The 19,345-nt window shown below is 42.7% G+C and overlaps 1 protein-coding gene across 8 annotated transcripts in view; it reads right to left on the bottom strand.

Moving 5' to 3' along the window:
* PDXDC1 (pyridoxal dependent decarboxylase domain containing 1) overlaps window positions 1-14,670 on the bottom strand; it is a 29,975-nt gene extending 15,305 nt beyond the window's left edge. For 6 of the 8 annotated variants that reach the window (XM_052679503.1, XM_052679500.1, XM_052679498.1 and 3 more), the window contains exons 1-7: window positions 14,395-14,526; window positions 6,969-7,045; window positions 6,260-6,322; window positions 5,548-5,631; window positions 4,519-4,665; window positions 2,547-2,736; window positions 16-84 (exon numbers count right to left, since the gene is read on the bottom strand). In XM_052679503.1, coding sequence (XP_052535463.1) covers window positions 16-84; window positions 2,547-2,736; window positions 4,519-4,665; window positions 5,548-5,631; window positions 6,260-6,322; window positions 6,969-7,045; window positions 14,395-14,412 — 648 coding nt within the window. In that variant the 5' untranslated portion in view covers window positions 14,413-14,526. The other 2 variants (XM_052679499.1, XM_052679497.1) reach the window with 2 other exon arrangements.
* Between the last annotated feature and the right edge of the window lie 4,675 nt (window positions 14,671-19,345).

The raw sequence follows: 19,345 nt of genomic DNA on the forward strand, positions 1-19,345 counted from the left end.
GGAAGACAAACTCACCATTTGATGCTGAGATCCAAACATAGTGTTACAAGGCACATGGCACATGCAAGAGAGGGGTAACCCTAGCTGCAATAAAAATGATGGAAATTGAGCAACTCAGACATGCTTCAGGAGAATCATTTCAAATGTTTGCAGATGCATACATATTAAGTGACAAAAAATAATCTTTATAATACAAATCTGGGTATTACACCCTGGAAAAGGATCTTACTAAAATTTATGATTAAATTATTAGTAGAAGAAAGAAAGCATATGGAGAATTGAAAACAAACAGCCCCATACAGTCAACATCTGTTTGGTTCTTGAAATGCATGTAGCATTTCTAATTAGATACCTCTGCCCTGTAGAAGAGCTTAAACTCAAGCCTCTATTTCTTGGACAGCCTTGCATGTCTGCTTTCTGGAGGGACCAAACTCCACTGGAACTTCACAGACACCTCACTTCAAAGCAAAGAACAAGCTGCCTACTTTGAGCACACTGCTTAATTCACATTATTAAGTTTGAAGTTATTCCTTTGCTAAGGAGGTAAATTTCAGATAACTTTTCATGATTAATGTGGCAGAAGAAGAATGAAAGTCTCTTATACATCTTTAACCTGGAAGATGACAGTTGAAATCTAGTCGATCACACTCATATCACTTTGTACAGATCTAGCAAACTAAGATAACTACAGTTACAGACAAATTTGTACTTATACTTTCACTTTACAGAAACAGAATTAATGTCTAATTACTCAGTTGTAATCAAAGTTCCAATTGTGTACCCTACAATTGTAGCAGAAAAGCTAACTCACAGATTGAAGTGGTGACTGAGCACCTGGTAGGAAGACAGGGCCAATCCAGGGGAGCTTAGGTGCATGTAAGACCAGACTTCATTTAAGGGTTGTCACTGGAAGCAAGGGTATCTTGCTGGAGATCCCTGCACACCTGAGGCCTTCTGAAAGTAAGCAGCTTCTTTCCTTTATTTCTCTGCCCACAGCCTTTGAGCTCAAATTTGCATTTGAGCAATTCCCCTCTTGCTGCTTGGCTAGGACCTTGCTCCTCTGCTGTCATTGTGCTTCCCATTGTGTTACAACCCCATACACCACTTATCACAGTCTAAGCTTAAACAGCATCACATAAGTTCAGTGATCACCCGATAAGGAAGCATTACCATACCAACAAGAGATGAGGCACTAGTGTTATTAGCAATCTCTGGTCTGTATTCAGAAGCAAAAGGTTTGCAAAATACCAGTTCTTAGCAGCATTTTTTGCATCAATTTCAATCAATAACTACACCAACATTTTGCTTGAAAAGATAACAACCTTTACCACTTAATTCTCAAGTTATTTTTGTCTACTTCCTTCTTTGGTACCAACTTTATTTCCCTGCAGTCAACATCTTTCATAACTGAAGTTGACCTTTGCCTATGTTTTATAAGTTTGAAAAGCAGAATTACTAAAGCAATGCTAACACAATGTATATTCTCACACTACAAGCTTGCAGATATTCCACTAACATCAAAGCCTTATCTGAAACTCCTTTGTCCTTTCCTTCACATTGCTACTGTTTTTACCATGGGAGAAAATTAAATAAATTCATAAAATTACTGAAGTTATGCTTTTCCTAGAATCAAAATTGAACTCTGACACCAGACTTGACTGTTCAAAATGTCTCTCTTCATACCCTCTTTTAACAGGCACATAAATCACTGTTAAGTGTCCTGGTTTTACCGGTATTCCTTATCATGACATCACATGGCAGGCCATCTGATGCTTAAGCACAATGTTGACTGTATTTCCTGCATGCTTGCTTTCTAGCAGCCTCAGCTATTTCACAAGTGTCAGCTCTGGGAGAAGCGATCTCCCGATTTCAGATTAGGGGGAAGTTCTCTCATCTTTTCTGGAAGGCTAGCCGTGGAGGGCCTGCTGATAAAGACTCAGCTTCTCTCTCCCCGTCAGTTAACTTTTTGGTTCAACTAATTTATTATCTCGAATCATTCTGTATTATCTCACGTTCCTTTTAATAAATCAGTTTCTCCTATCTCAAGCAGATTTCTTCCTCTTCCTTGCTCTTCTTTCTCGCAAGGGGAGAGAGAGGTGTTGCATCATTAACTCTTCAAACTGGGACAGTAAGTCTCAGAAATATACAATAATTTAATAAAAGTACAAAAACCTATTATGTTCATTGAAAGACAACACAGCGATGAGACAGTAATCTCATATGGAATACCGATCTGACAATAGCTATCAAATGCATGGAAGAAACAGGAGAACTGCAGAAACTGCTCAGCTTGTCTGGGGAAACATGCATTCACTCAACAGAGTAGCACTGGGAAAAAAATCTCGAAGAAGCTCCAGTGTACATCCCAGGCAGACACACAGATTTAGAGGAAACTTTCACTGGTCCCAACAAATTTACAAGACTGCTGACAATAAAAAGCACCAGTTTCTTGCAGGAAGTCTGCATATATTTGTTAAAATCTAGATTTCAAATAGGCAGTGTGAAGATAGCTAAGGTTTTTTGGAGTCCCACCTGATTTACTTTACCTGATTGCAGAGAGCTTGGCCCAAGCCTGTTCTAGCTGCAGAACTAATGTATATAACAGGCTGCTTAGCACATAGCACATTGAATCCTTCTACTGTATAGTCTTCATAGCATGTGTGAATAACAAGTCGGCAGATTTTTAGGAGACCTTCGCGATCATCTTCATGATAATAAGCTGACCCATTTTCATACCTGTAAGAAAAATTGAGTATGACAAAAAAAAAAAAAAAAAAAACAACAACCAACAAAACACCCACAAACCAATAGCCAGTTTAGTAATTAAAGTAATACTGATCAGTGACAGAGTTCACAAAAGACAAAAGGTACAACTACCATCTGAGCAGGATAAAGCACAGTAGAAGGAAATTGAAATTTTGTTGAGAAAGGCTGAGATTACTAAGAAACAAGCAAAATAACGAGAAGATAAGACACAGACAATTGAGGACAATCCCTCAACTGTCATCAATCACAGCAAACAGCAACAGTGGAAACAGTAGATATGTAAATTTAATGAACAACTTACATATGAGATCCTTCCTTTAGCATTTGTTGGTGGGACAAGTAAATACGTAGTATTGTAAAATTTAAGAGTGGCATTTGTTCACAAATGCTTTTTTTTTAAACCATTTTTCTTACACACACAACACACTACAGTAACACTTGTCAGCAGTATTGGCATGACTTTTTGAAAGCTACAGTATCATGAGTGATAAAATGGGATTCTTATTTATTTTTGCTTCAGGAAGAAAAAAAAAGCATTTCTAATCAGCGAGTCCCTTCCTACTCTAACAACCCCACACAGATGATTTCCATATTCTTCTCTTGTGGAACATTATATTTACACCATATGATGAAACAAGCATTTATCAAAGATCACATTGTATTCTAAGTTTTAGTAGTATTACCTGCCACACCAAGAAAAACGAACTAGATCCAGGAACAGTAAAGGAGAAGTTTACTGAATACATGTTTCAAAGGCATAAAGTACCTCAGACCTCACAAACATATGCCTTAAGAAACAAGAATTCAACTAAATGATCAACCACTTATGTCTGCAACTGTACTTTGGTCCTTAACTGCCATACAGCCATCTTAACAGGATTTTTATGGCAACTATATTACAAACTAGTTCCTGCCATTGAGCATCTGAAAAAAGGAGACGCACTGCCCTTGAGAGCAGCCCTGGGGAGAAGGACCTGAGGGTCTTGACAGATGAAAAGCTTAACACGAGCCAGCAGTGTGCTCTTGCAGCTCAGAAGGCAAATGGTATCCTGGGCTCCATCAAAAGAGCGTGGCCAGTAGACACAAGGAGGTGATTGTCCCTCTCTACTCTGCCCTCATGAGGACCCATTGGAGTACTGCATCCATGTCTGGAGCCCCCAGACAGGGAGTTGTTGGAGAGGGTCCAGAGGAGGGCCACGAAGATGATGAGAGGACTGGAGCACCTACCCTATGAAGACAGGCTGAGGAAGCTGGGCTTGTTCAGCCTCAAGAAAAGAAGACCTCATTGCACTGCAGTACCTAAAGGGAGTCTACAAACAGGAAGGGAGCCAACTCTTTGAAAGGGTCGATAACTGCAGGACAAGGGGAAATGGTTTTGAGGAAGGGAAGATTCAGGTTGGATGTCAGAGGGAAATTCTTCTCAGAGAGAGTAGAGAGGTACTGGAACAGCTGCCCAGAGAGGTTGTGGATGCCCTGTCCCTGGAGGTGTCGAAGGCCAGGTTGGATGGGCCCTGGGCAGCCTGGTCTTGTATTAAATGTGGAGGTTGGTGGCCCTGCATGTGGCAGGGGGGTTGGAGATTCATGATCCTTGAGGTCTCTTCAACCCTGGCCATTCTGTGATTCTGTGTTTTAAGACCTTTCAAAGATTAGTTACAAGGTCAGGACAGAGACTTCTTTTGCTGAAAAAGCAAAGAATTTGCATTAAAGAATTACTACTGCCTAGTCATGTGTAAGTTTTTCAAAGAAACTCACCTGAAAAGCCTGCAGAGCCAGAGAGTAGTATCAGAAAGGATCCTTGTTGTGAGCTTCCTCAGTCTTTCCTTGTCCAATACTGATATATAGGCAGCCAAACTATGTCCCAGTAGAGCCATGTGACCCTGCTCACCAACATTTTGAAGTCTGCAAGCCACAACAGACATTGCCAACTAAATACTAGTTATGATATTATAGAAACTATGTTTGTATATTTTGCTGTAGTGGTAGAATTTGTTAACATAAAATATTTATCAGAGAGAAATACATTATATACCAGACACCCTCCCACTGTTGTGCATTAACACAGTGAAATGCTAGTACAGACAACACTTGTGCTTCACTTAACTGCTCATAACAACTCATCTTTTTTTTAAACAACTCATCTTTTTTACCCATTCAAATAAAATCCTTATGCTAATTGAAGGTTTATTGTAATCAGCTGGAACTAAGCACCTTATCTGCACTGTGGCTTGAATGTTCATTAAACAAATACCTTTTTCTCCTTACACTGAGAAAACTCAGAAAATTTATTATGAAGATTGTTAGAGGCAAGTTTTCATTAGTTCTGTTTTTTGTGTTTTTTCTTCTCCAAACTGTTTTGAAATTGTTAACTTCAAATAATATTCTATATACAGCATAATTTCAATTATCCAGGAAAATGGAAACCTTAAAAACAATTACTATCTCTCCCTGTAGAGCTTGCTGGTATTCAAAGGTACATAAGACTTTCAGACTTGATACAACTTTCAGAAGGGAAAAAGCTGAGTGAGCTGTCAAATCAGAAATCATTGCCTTTTACAACCCAGTTTAACAATAACCCTAACTCATTTAAGGCTTCGTAATTTTAAGAAAGCCAAGAACAGCACATTATACTACTTCACTATGGAAAGTAATTAAGTAGCCGTTAAAAAGTCACGTTTGCATGCCATTGTTACACATTTAAGCATTTTAAAGTGTAAGTTCTGTAATAATCACATAGCATAATATCAGGTATTTTTCTCATACAAATATTCATATTGGCTTTACCGATAGGCCTGTGAAGACTCCTCTTCCTCTTCACCATGCATTAGGTTCTGAACTAACTGAAGTATGCTCACCATATCCTGGCCACTGGTATACCAGTGAGGGAAAACAAAAAGCACCAGACATTAAAAACAACAAAGCTAGCACCATTGTCTTGCAAGGAGGCCATTTAAGACACATATATTTCAAACTGCTTTTCATTTTTAGAAAAAATTCAGTAGCTCCAATCCAAAAGAAATTTGGTTTATGTACATAAAAAGTTCAATAAATTTTGCAGTGTTTTCTAAAGTAAATGTTTTCTAGAGCGAAGAATATGAAAAATGTAAGTCTTAGTTTTCAGATGCAATTATCTTTTCTGCCATATGCACAAAAGTTCCATATGATCTTTTCCAATGGATGTGCCAAATTGATTTTTTTTTGTTTTTAAATTTTTCTATCTTACTAGTCTCAGTTATTAGTTTACCAGCTGTATGTTCTAGTGAATCTTTATTCTATGCACAGGTATATCTACATTTAACCTTAATCACAGCTATATGCACCATTGTTCTTCAGTCAGGTGACTTCAGTTACCTAGTTACCTTTCTACCTTCATGACTATAGAAACTGTCACAAAAGTTGTTGCAGTACCTGAACTGGTAAACCTTCAGAGGTGTCATATATATTACACCTATGATAATGGTTATAGAGCATTATCAAAAAAATACTTGTTGCCTACCTGCCTTGCAGAGGTCCAGGAATATCCTTCCGTGCATACTTCTTTACATTTTCCTCCTCTTTTCTAAAAGACGTAAGAACAAACTATGTATTTACTTTGTGTTTTGTAACTGACCTTGACTTACAAAAATACATATTCATATGTTTGCAACCTATTTCACTGAAAACAGTTTAATAAATCAGGTGAGACCAAAAAGGAAACAGAGTCAAAGATTCGCAGGGAGCAGAAGGAACCTCTGTGGATCATCAATCCAACCAAACCCCTGCTAACGCAAGTTACCCACAGGGTGGGTACAGGTGGGTCTTGAATATCTCCAGAGAAGGAGACTCCACACTATTCCAGCGCAGTAAGTTTAGCTAAGCCTAAGTTAAAGACCTACCACATTTTGCTTCTTGAGCTCTTTAACAGAAAACGTTGAACTCTCATATGTGAGCACATTAGAAGTTACTTGCACAGTAACAGGAAAGCATCTAATATACATGAAAAACAGACTGGCCCTAAATATTACAGAGCGAGCACAATATATATGCAGATTTTTAAAAATTCTATTATTTGAGAAAAACAATTTTTGTAAGTGTAAGCTTCAGAATACAGTATGTCCTTAAAATACTAGAAAAATGAATTCCATCTTGCTTAATAACAATATCATCTATAATTAGAACTTGCACACAAATACTATTGTTTTGTGGTTGTTATTCTCTGTATATACCTTTGACTATCTTCTAGCATCCTCATGGCTTCATTCAGATTCTTTCCCATTTCTGCTAGAGTAGGGTCAACCATCTGCTAGGGAAAAGACCAGCACATTGTTTACCTTCTGTTCCCAAAACACCCTCATTACAAACTCATGTAATGTATATTTGCTTAGAAATGATATGTTGTATCAACATAGAAAATTAAGAACATAGAAAATTCAACAATTAAAAACAGAAAATTAAAGCATACTACTAACCTAAAATAACTAACCCAAAACAGAGATTGATTGTAATGTGGATCTTAATATCCACAGATCCAAATTTTGTCTCCGATACAAGCTGCAGCTTGTTAAGTCCCTTAATGGACAGCCTTATAGTTTGTTTAGATAACAGGAAGGGTCAGTGTCTTCGTATTGAACAGATAAGGGACATTCTGCCAGACCTTGCATTGAATAGATATGGGAGGTTCCAGGACTCTTTGTGTGCAATACGTATGTAGCTCTGGGAAGACCTCTGGATGCATATAAACTAACTTTTTGTGCAAGGTACGCCTGATAGGAATAGAGCATCCTCCATGCATCCAGGGCTGTTATTAAAGAATGCATACTGTCTAACAATTCAGCTTGAGTCTTTCCTGATAAACTTTACAGATACACTTTACAGTAACACTACAAGGAGTAAGAACTTTTTCAAAAATCCTCTGGAATCTCTACTTATCTCTTTTGGATTATGATGAGGAACAAAAGAGCAAGCACTAGAGGGGGAAAAAAATAAATGAATAAATAAACACAAGGCGTTCAAGTAAGCCCTTGCTATAATGTTTTAACTACAAAAACTAAATACATGCCATTTTAGCCCTACTGAATGATTTCTTTCCTTAACCATTCTTCATTATGAACAAAACCTCAGTTATTCCCTTAAATACAAAATCTCACATGCCACAATATTAAAAAACAAATGTGCTAAGGAATACCATGAAACCCTTCTACAGAGAACAGAAAACAGAATTGTATCTTAAATACAAGTCTTTCAGTAGCAGATCTAAATTAGAAATTCTCCTTTAACTTCACCTGAGAACTCACGCCTCCACACCAAAGAAAAAAAATAAAATTCCCATATTCTCAGTTGATTCAATTCTTTGAAGCCACGCTACACCCTGACAGTCAGCTCTCATAGTGCACAGATTCTCATAAAAACAACAAATGAAACCAAAAACTCTCTAGCCCTTCTGCAGAATTAGTAACAAGAAAAAGCAATGAGAAACAAAAAACAGACCAAAATCAGTAAATAAACTCAACACTGTTATCTTTAAAAGATAGTTACCTTCTAGAAAAGCTGTATAGGAAAGCCAACACTGGAAAATATCACCAAGGCGGATTTTAGATCACAGAGCATTCAGATGTAAATTCAAAGGAAACCTTGAATAGGCTGTCAGTTTGCTATTTGTTATTGCTGTAGATGCTATTATTTAGATTACCAGTTCAACTAAGAAATACTTCAACACTTCAGTAGTAAGTATTTGAGAGGTTTTGTTTTTTTTGTTTGTTTTTTTAATGAAAAGCAAGAAAATATCATTTAAGACCGCACTAGCAAACTTAGAAGTAAAAAGGCAGTTTTTCCAGCATTCCCTGCCATTTCCTCATTTGGGTTTCCCCGTTGAACTTCCACAACAATAGTTTGCAAAGTAGATGGGAAACCAGCAGTATAATCAATGGATATCAAGATGTTACAATCACAAAATAAACAAGAGAATTAGGCAAAGTAGATTATGATAATAAAAGAGAATAAAAGGAAGGCTTACCCTTATGCTGGACTCACTACAAAACACCAGAAGGAGGGATCTCCAGAAGAGATCCTTCCCCACTGGCAGCCAGCTCTTAAACAGGTCTTGGAGGGGTGCAGCCTGGCTCCACCCCTTCCGGCAGCACAGCTGCATTGCCTTCACCTGTGCTCCTCTGCCTGACTCACTGCTCGCCTCAGGTGATCAATCAGAGGTTCAGGCCGTGACTCAGTAGTTCCCAAACACCAGCTAAACCAAATGCTCTTGTAAACCTATTTTTTTTCCTACTTCTACTAACTTTAAATCAATTGTTAATGTTATCAGAGAGAGGCTTTTTAACTAGACTACACGTTAAAACTGAATGGCTGTTATCTAAAGAAATTCCAAGCTACAGAAAAGGTTTATCTTTCAGCAGCTGCAGCCCTCTAGCTGCACAAAACAGGACAAAAATAAAGAAATCGTGAATCCCATGCTGAAAGCAGGTAACAGATTCTTGTTAAAGCACTTGTCAGAGACAGAAGAACTGGATATGGTTCTGGGCAGCCTGGTCTGGTGGTTGGTGACCCTGCACACAGCAGGGAGGTTGAAACTAGAGCCTTACAAAAGAGCCTTTGCACTGCTATTGTTTGTTACTAACACCAAAATTCAGCTGGAACTACAGCAGATGTTAAGAACTGCATACATTTGCCTTGTGACTTGCTCAGTCGTGCACTAATTATCCATGCATTAAACCCCTGCAGTAATAAGCTAACAGAATAAAGACGTTAAAAAGTTTAAAAAGTAATGAGAAGCTATGCTAGGCTCCATAAAATACTATGAAATCAACAGTCCTTGAATTCAGATCGGGGCTTGATTGGAAAATAAATTCCTTCTGTATTTTTCCAATTGCTAAGTGGATACACAGCAATTCACATTCCTTGGAATTACAGGACACAAAAGAACCCTTTAACCATTCTGTAATGAATGTTATATATGCTTCCTCCTCCATTCTCATCAGTAAGGGCATGGACGTGTATAGCAGCAGACTATCTGCTTATTTTAAACAGTATGAAAAACAGGTGTGGCAAAGTTGCAACAGCAAACCGTTCTGTTAAAGAATTCTGGATACGCTTTAATAGCATGCCATAGTAAAGTCGCACACTAGTTCAGTTTAGTCTGTAAATAAGGTGATGTGTATGTAAGCTCCAAGCAGCAAGAAACAGTATTTTTTGTATTTTTATAAGGAGACTAACAGACAAGCTCTTGAACATCACCTTCTGAAGGACACATTCATGCACACATTTGGGGCAGGCAGTAGGAGTGTACAACAGCTGCATTATATATAAAGACTTTTCCTAATGACTCTCAAACGCAGTAAGAATTACAAAGGCAATTTCAAAACCAACAGCCATAAGATTTGAAGCACAGCAGAAGATGAACATACATACATGCAAGGAAAACAAAAAAGTGCATCTTTCTAACTACAGTAGCAGAAACTTTAAAACCATTTTTTATGGTCACCCTGCTGCACAAATCATTCATTTCTTCACAATGAACTGTAATCCTAATAACAAGACTGCAAAAAGCAACTCCGAAAACTTGAAAACTGAGAAAACTTGGAAAAATTTTGTACATAATGCTCTGAATCTAAGGACCTGTCTACACAACATGAAATTCTACACCTGACTTGCATGTAATTGCTGCCAGGCTGTCAAACTAATTAAAAGCTTTCCACCTCAGGCAGCTCAAAGGTCTTTTTGTCTTCCTAAATGAGAGTTTTAACACAGCATAACTGCATATATTTTCAGCTCTCATAAGCATTCTGTAACACTTATTGCACAGCTAACTTTCATTTAAATGTATTTTCAGATGTCTAAGTGACTTGTAATACACTGCGGGTCAACTTCCTATGCTAGCAAACTCAGATTTCTTTACCATGCTTCAGTTTATGCAGGACTATTTATTTTTTTGTCCCTGACAAAAACTATACATTTCAAAGGCTTTTCCTTGCTTGTTTGTTTATGATGAAGTATGTCTTTTTTCTAGCTTCTTGATTACAGTTATTAAAAGCATGCCTACACAATAATCTGCTGCTTCTGTTACTCAATGCCTTTTTTCTCCATGTGAGTACACAACCCCTCTTGGAAGAAATAAAAACTCCACTGGACAACAAAGTAAATACAATTCTAAAGCAGGATGCACTAAAGTCCTATCTCAGGTCACTTCCTTTCACCAACATGCTTCAACTAGATATTTTTTTTTTTTTTAACCTCCTGCAAGGTTTTCTCCTTCATGCGTATCATCCCAACAAAACTGTTTTCATCTCTGTGGTTCCTTCTGCCAAGTACTAAGATAACCCTCCACCCAGCACAGCAAAATTTTCACAGCCTTAAATTTTTCTTCATCCAATTAACTGTGTTAAATGCATTTTTGCTTTTTTTTCTGGTCAAGTCTGAGATGATTTATGTGATTGCTTAGGCTACAGTTCATGCAGAACTGAATGACAGGGGAGTGGTGTGACTGCTTTCAATTTGTGTCCTTAGGCACCCAGAAGGAGTGGACTAGGTGACCCAGCAGGATGCAACAGTGCTCTCAGCTCCGATACTCTGTAGATTCCCAGTACCACTGGTAGTTCCAATCTCTACCATTAGTGAGCACATCCAGACAGCACTGTCAAAATCCACTACTACCACTGTTTGAGAAAACACTGTAAACATCTACTGGCTTATGGAGAAGAAGCAAAAGATACAGAAAAAGCGGGAAGGAAAGATATGAGAAAAGATAGTATTCAATCAGATAGAGAGCATTCTGTAATGAAGTGAAAAGGAACAATACAGAAGGACAGCAGCGATTGATAAACACACAAACATCTGACGAAGCGACACATTTGCTGAAAGTTTGTCTTCATACATTAATATGAAAACCTTTTTAGTATGTTTTTCCTTTGCTGACAAGGCATTGGAAAAGCAAGCAAGGAAGTAACTACAAAAAACTGGGACACTACTTGCAGAAGCACCTCAGAAACTGACACTGTTTACATAAGTCTTAGATTCTGGGCTCAGTCCCTTTCCTGGAATCAACAGGATCTGACTAATCACAGTAAGGTGATCCTTCAGCCATTTGCATTACAACACGCAACAGTACTTCAAGCCCTAAGGAGGCATCCACTGGCACTTCTACCTCCCATTCTTCCAAAATCCTGACGCTGACCAGCCTATTCTGATTGTTGCTATTTACTGCCTTGGAGATGTACTAATCTAATTCACTAAGGTTAATTTTGGCAGAGGTCTGATTCGTGTTTACGCTTTTGTATCCTACAGCTCCAAATTTATTATTTTTAAGTACTTCGAGCAGTAAAGTATTTCAGATATGATGTTAGTATTTCATGGTTACTTGGCAACAGGGGAAGTATGGAGATAAGCACTCCAGTTTGCAATAAAACTGATCATTAATTACAAACTAAAAAATGAGAACACCGGTGTTTCACAACTTTTATTTTGAACTTTTGCTGGCTTTTCTGTACACAGAAAAGGAACATCAGAAAGGGATGCTTTTAAACAGACTACATAAATACATGTGTGCAAAGAGATTCAGATGTAGCACAGTATTCATCAGAAACGTGCCTCCTTTTCCCCTTCCATTATTACGTTTGCCCATGAAAAAGTTTTACTTCTGAAAAATAAATACTGTTCTCAACTATAAGTTAGTCTCAAAGAACAATGAGTATTCTTTACCCATAAGAGTACTGTATTTATTCCACGGGTAAAGAAATACCTTGGAAAAGTTGCGTTTCATGACTCGAATGAAAATGGCACCATACTAACACAAGGCTTCTGCTTACAGACATCTGTTCTTTTGAACTTTATCACTTCCTTAATGTGCAGCACAATTGCACGCACATCTGCTGCCTCAGGTTTTCCATAAAGTTACCAGGATGCCATGGTAATTAATGCAGTAACAGGAGTCAGAAATCACATGCTGAGCGACAAACCCTAACTGTTTTTTTCATGTTTAAGAAAAGCAGCATTGTGGAGTGGAATGTGATAGAAAGTGCAACAAGAGAGCAGAGCAATGAAGTCCCAGGCCACATCGAACAAGGATGCACTCAGACAAAACAGCAGGGTCTACAAAAATAAGAGCAAGAAACTGCTTACCTGTGGAAGGCCTGCAAGGTCTTCAGGTATATAAGGATCTCCTGTGAGATCCCCTCATCTCCACTGCCAGCCCTTAAATGAGAGCTGGGAAGGGGTGCATCCTGGCCCAACCCTTACAGTCACCCAGTGGAACTGAGTATTAACCACTAAGTGGCTAAAAGACAATAATTGCACTATGATATTTACTATACAGAGGACCACAGCTTTTATCGTCCAAGGACAAAAAAGCCATGATAAAAAAAGGTAAAACAAATGGCAACAAGTTTACACACTTATTTGTGTATACTGACTATCAAGCACGTTAGTTCTCAGAGTCGTCACTGTTTACAAACTACAGCATACCATAAACAATACAAATAACCAAAACATGGGCTTCATTACGAAATGTAAGCATTTAATGACAGTGACCTAGTCCAACAAAACTTTTCAGAAGTTTTTCAGTAAAGCATCAACATTTCTTTAAAGTCAATTGGACTTAAGTGCAACAAAGAGCATACCCTAAACTGCTATGCTCAGTTAGATGTTACTTCATTAAGCTTTCCTGAATAAGCAGCAGTCAGTGAGATTTTTGTTAGGGCCAGTAAAGATCTGAAGTTCTTAAAGCCTGCCAAAACCAAGTCTCAAGTATTGCATTTTTCATCTGCATTTAAAATAGCGAAATGGTTTGCTACCAACTCATTAACTACATCAGGAAGAGACTTTCCAAATTCCCTTTTTACTCGCTGTACAACAGCTCATCCTATTCACACATCTAGCTGCTTCCAAAGATTACATAGGACTAAGCATGCTGAATACAGTAAATGACCTAAAGGGGAAGGGATACAATAAGATCTCAACTGCATAAGAAATAAATTGTTTCAAATAAATACCATCTCAAAGACAGCAACAACGGTGCTGACAAGCAGTCACAACACGAGCAACCCGTTCGCTTTGAGGAAGCGCAGCAGGTGCACTAAGAGCCATCACAAGTGACAAGTCCTGGGTAACTGCTAGATTCTCACCGATTCACAGTAACTACAGCATAATAAGTTTAGTCAGTGACTTATGCTATAACAGAGTATTTGTTTTGTACACTGGACACGGGAGAGCAAACCCGGGGCTGCAAACACCTCCAGAATAAAATGAAAATTGGAAAAAAAAAAAAAAAAGAGAGCGAGCGCGAGCAAAGAGGTCAAATATTCTCCTGCTGAAGCTTAACGTTCCCAGAAAATACCGTTCATCTTATTTTAAGGGACGAAAAGCGTTCCCAAAGAGGTTCACTGGGTACGGCCGGGCAGCAGCAGCAGGGCTCCGCCGCTGCTTCCAGTTCCTCAGGCTCGCTCGACACAAAGCAGGCGTCGAGCGCAAAATCAAGGTCCCGCCAGCCGCCGGCCCCGGCTCTCTCCGCTCGGCCCCCACCCCATCGAGCGACGCGACCGCCGCTGCCCGCTCGCCTCTCTGGGCCGCTCGCCTCGCAGGCCCACGGCGCCTCAGCGCCCGGCCGCTCGCAGGTGTCCCGGCCCCGCCTCGGCAGCCGCTCGCACAGACCTCCAGAGTCGCGTCCATAGCCAGTGCAGCCACCGCTGCACGCCGCCTCCCCACCGGAAACTTCCGCCTCAGCACGGGCCGGCTCCACGCTGGCAGCGCTGACGAGGCCACGGCGGGAGGGACGACGAACGCCCTCACCTAGGGAACGGCGCCGGCACGCCCCGCAGCCGGCCGCCCGTGCGCGGCACAAACCACCTCTGCGGCAAGGCGGGGAGGAGCTGAGGCAGCGGCGCTGCCATCGCAGCGCAGCGGACTGGGGAGAGCTCAGCAACCGCTTCTGCTTCTCCCCCTCTCCGGCTGGTGGAACTCTCCTGGCGAGGGGCCGGGGCGGTGACAAGTTCGGGCGCAGGCGCATTGAGCGCGGCCCGAAAGCAACTTTTGGTTGAGTTACTGCCTTGTGCCGGGCGGTGTTATCGCCGCTCCGCACGCAGTGCTGAGCCTGCTGGCTGCCAGGACGGCGCGGGTTTCGGGCGGTACTCCGAGCGCTCCACAGCCGGTCCTCACCGGCAAAGAGCGTTAACGGTCCCGATGCGATCACAGATCCACCGGCAAAGCTCAAGTTGATCTCAGTAAATTCTTCGCACAGTGCACCTTTGCCAGTAACCCTTTCATAAGCCGAGGGCTCTGCCGGCCATGACGGCCCCACGGGGCGTGACGGCAGCGCGCTTTGTGCCCGCGCCGCCTTCCCGGGAAGGAAGGTCGCGCGCCGCGCACATCGCCCAGGTCACGACGCGCACAGCGGCGGGCGATGGACGATGGCCGGGGCGCTGCTGCGCGGCGGATTACTCCTCTTCCCCCGTCACAGCAATAATGCCTTCATTTCCTTAACGTTAAATTTGCTCGGTAGTTAGATTTTGGTGCTTGAATATTTTTGATCATTTTTTACTGATATTCACAAGCACTTAGCGCAGGCTTCCTGGATCTGGAGTTATTTTCCTTGTTTTTCATCGTTTTTTTTCTTTCCTCCCCTTCCTTTTTTAACTATGTGTTCTTCCCATGTCATCACGAGAGAACGGATCGACAATCGCTGCACTGCGCTGCACTGCGCTGCACTGCGCTGCACTGCGCTGCACTGCGGGTCCGCGTCAACAGCATCGGTTGTTCTTTCCGCGGTCTCTGCTGCCGCCGAGTGGACAATCTGTGGAACTGCGGTCGTCTCTGGTGCCGCAGGCAGCAAGGCGCATGCGCGTAGCCAGACGGAAGTGACCTACATACGTGCTCGTCGCTCTGCGCAGCTAATCCATCAATCTTTATCATACTTAGTTCTCCAGGCAACAGTGCACATGAGCCCGGAATTCTCTACGAAAGGACAGCTTGTTCCCCCCTCTGATGGAGGCAGCTTCTCAGCTGCCCTTCCCTGGTCTTTCTGCTGGACACATAGCCCAGAAGGGCACGGGGTACGCAGACCCTCCCCGGCCAGCTACAGCAGTCGCTCCTGCCAGCACTCCCTTTCCCCCCGACCGTTCCCATTTCGCAGGCTGGAGCCCTGTGTGGCAGCGGAGGAGGCAAAAGGAAAACAGGGTGCTGTGATTCCTCCAGCTTGCTGCCAGCTGTCTTCTCTGACATTTTGGGGGTGGGCAGGGGACTGTGGGAGCACCCTCAAGGCTCTGAGCAGGAGGGAAGGAAGCAAAGATGCAGCTGCAGGCAGTGGACTCTGAGCTGGAGTAGTGGGGCCGGGCACGGCTGCACAGCTCACAGTCTGGGCACACGGAGCAAGTTTGTCCAGCTGAGAGCTGCACAGGGCTGTCCTTATCAAGCACTCCCCCATCCCACAGGTCTGAAGCAACTGCACCAGTTGCTTGAGCTCTTCCCACTGCAGGAGCTCAGAACTGACAAGAACCCTGACCCTGATCCAAGGAGGTAATGACAACATATGCACACAGATACACACTTGATACAGAATCTGGCACTTGACAGTCCTCCCAGAGCTTCTTGCTGCTTTTTAGGCTGCTCTACAGCTATTCTGTCTTTTCTGCTGCTTTTCTCAGCTGATGATCCTTAAACCACAATTTTCAATGACATTGGATCAGACCGCATACTATCACTGATTTAAAAAAAATCAACAAGTACAGTATTATGTGTGGATAACAAACTCCTACGTGCTCAAAGACCAATAGCAGCTCCTCATCCTGGAGTGTCACCATCACCCCCAGGTTGGGCTGACACTGCTCATCTGCCCTGCAGCGCTGCTCAAACTCCTGGCACAGCTTGCCACCTCCCTGTATCACATTCACGTGTCACCTCCTCTCGCCTCTGTAGTTCTGACCCCACACATCAACCCCATGTCCTCCCATGTCCTTGTGTCCCCATATGCCCTCTCATGTCCCATGAAGTCCCCTCACATCCCCTGCCCCACTTTACTCTATGTGGATGTCATTGTGGGGTTGAGGACAGGGACAGGGATGCCTCTGGGGTGCATGGAGTCCTGGGAGAAGTTGATGGCCATGTGCAGTGGGGTGATGGTGTCAGTGCATGGCTGTGACAGTGGGGTGGGGGTCATTGCCCCCAAAATGGGGCTTGTGCCCCATGCATGTGGGCAAGTTGTACGGGGAGTGCTTTCTGGAGATGATTTGTCTTTTCTCCAAATCTGCAGTGACTTCAGCAATTTCTCGTCGAGCCGCAGCAGAAATGGGGCACTGCAATACATCAACGATCTCTGACTCGAGGAGCGCAGGGGCTACATGAAGGACGCACTGCAGCCTCCCTGTTTCTTTGGGTTTGGGATTGGTGTTTGAGCCAAAAGGCCACACACTGCCATACAGGCAGGTGCCAGGTTCACCCACTGAGGACATCACAGAATCAATCACAGAATCACAGAATCACAGAATCACCCGGGTTGAAAGGGACCTCAAGGATCATGTAGTTCCAACCCCCCTGCCTAGCAGGGCCACCAAACATACACATCAAACCCTCCAATAATTTCACAATGGTCTTTAATTGCTGTGCGAGTAGATGACACACGTTTCTCACAGGAGAGCCGTTAGACGACCCTGGCACTTTGGCAGACAGCACTCACTCCATTCACACCGGTAATCTTAGCCCTTTTGCTGCACATGCAGCTTCTCAGCACCTCGCTGTATCAGTATTGAAATCTGTGCTCCCCTATTTATTAGAAATGTCACCAATTGCCATTGAGGACAGACTGGAAGCAAAATATGTGGATCATCCTAGCTTGTCCATTGATAAACCCCCCTTGCCAGATAGGCAGACCCAATTGGCTGCCAGTCATTACTTTTTTTTTTCTGGGAACTTTGAGATCACAGCCTGAAGCAGTGATGGAGCACCTGGTGAGGGGTGCAGCCCTGCAAGCACAGGTGGAAGCAATGCAGCCGTGGGACCAGATGGAGCTGAGCCTGGCTCCACCCCTCCCTCACATCATTTTAAGGGCTGGCAGCCCCAAAGGCTGTGTTTCTTCCTGGAGATTGTTGGGTGAGCTGAGGTTCTTGGAAAGAGGTAAGTTATTTTATTTTATTTTATTTTATTTTATTTTATTTTATTTTATTTTATTTTATTTTATTTTATTTTATTTTATTTTAATTGCAGGGTTTTGCTCTCCCCCTTTCTATGGGGATTGTATGCTGGCTTAGAATAGCTATCTTTGCTAGGCCTCTGCGTATTATGTCTTCTAATTGTTCTCTGAGGGGAGCAAAGGGGTCTGCCTTTCTGTGATCTGGTAATGGTGGATTTGATGTTTGTTCCTTTCTTTTGCTTTTACCTGTTTCTGGAATGCTTCAATCAGCCCCGAGGTAATACTGGTTGGCTGACTGAGCAGTGCAACTCTGGAAATGCCTGGAGCTAATGCACCTTTCTTTAAAGGGATTCTGCGTTCTTAGGGTTTCCTTTGCAAATCTTTTTAAGCTCAATACCTTCTTGTGAAGTCTCTGTTTCCTCTTCCATGATTCTCATTGCATAATCTCCAACCTGAGACTCCAAACTTGGTTTGTCTGCTACCACATTGTCCCAATGCATTTTATGACATGTACCCTCTGCGTCCCCCTCCTCATTCCCTCTGTGTCCTCGTGTCCCGCTTGTGTCTTTGTGTCCTTTCTGCGTCCTCTCCCTATGTCCCATCAATGTCTCCTGTGCTATGTAATAATTCCACCCATGCTGAGTATTGTTGAAGGGCACGTATTTAAATTATGTTCTGTGTCTCTTTTGGATCGTTCTGCTTTGCTGCACGCATCTGTCAGATTGACTCTGGGTTTTTCATCACCTGGGACACTGGCTGAAAAAAAGAAGAATAAAAATCACGACAACATCAATTTTCTAGTTATTATTTATTATTATTTATTGACAGGTATTCATAAGTACTGAGCGCAGGTTTGGTGGCTTTGTCGAAGTTTTCCTCGTTTTCTTCGTCGTCTCCCTTCCCCCAAATTTATTTTCTGTGTTTTCACACATTCGAATTTCACTTCGCGGTCTCTGCTGCCGCCGTGTGGCTAATCGGCAAAATTGCAGCAAAATTTATTCCACGGTCTTGGCTGTCATCGTGTGGCCAATAGGCGGAAATGCAAAGAAGTTTTTCCCGCGATCTCTGCCGCCCCCGCATAACGAATCGATGGCCAACAACGAGCATGCAAAAACAGATACGAATTTTGCACCAAAAAGAGTCCCCATGCGCACGGCGGCGAGGGAGCTGACGCATGCGCACGGCGGCGAGGGAGCTGACGCATGCGCACGGCGGCGAGGGAGCTGACGCATGCGCACGGCGGCGAGGGAGCTGACGCATGCGCACGGCGGCGAGGGAGCTGACGCATGCGCACGGCGGCGAGGGAGCTGACGCATGCGCACGGCGGCGAGGGAGCTGACGCATGCGCACGGCGGCGAGGGAGCTGACGCATGCGCACGGCGGCGAGGGAGCTGACGCATGCGCACGGCGGCGAGGGAGCTGACGCATGCGCACGGCGGCGAGGGAGCTGACGCATGCGCACGGCGGCGAGGGAGCTGACGC

Source organism: Tympanuchus pallidicinctus, unplaced genomic scaffold, assembly GCF_026119805.1.
Source record: "Tympanuchus pallidicinctus isolate F22 unplaced genomic scaffold, pur_lepc_1.0 scaffold18, whole genome shotgun sequence".
NCBI classification, from domain to species: domain Eukaryota; kingdom Metazoa; phylum Chordata; class Aves; order Galliformes; family Phasianidae; genus Tympanuchus; species Tympanuchus pallidicinctus.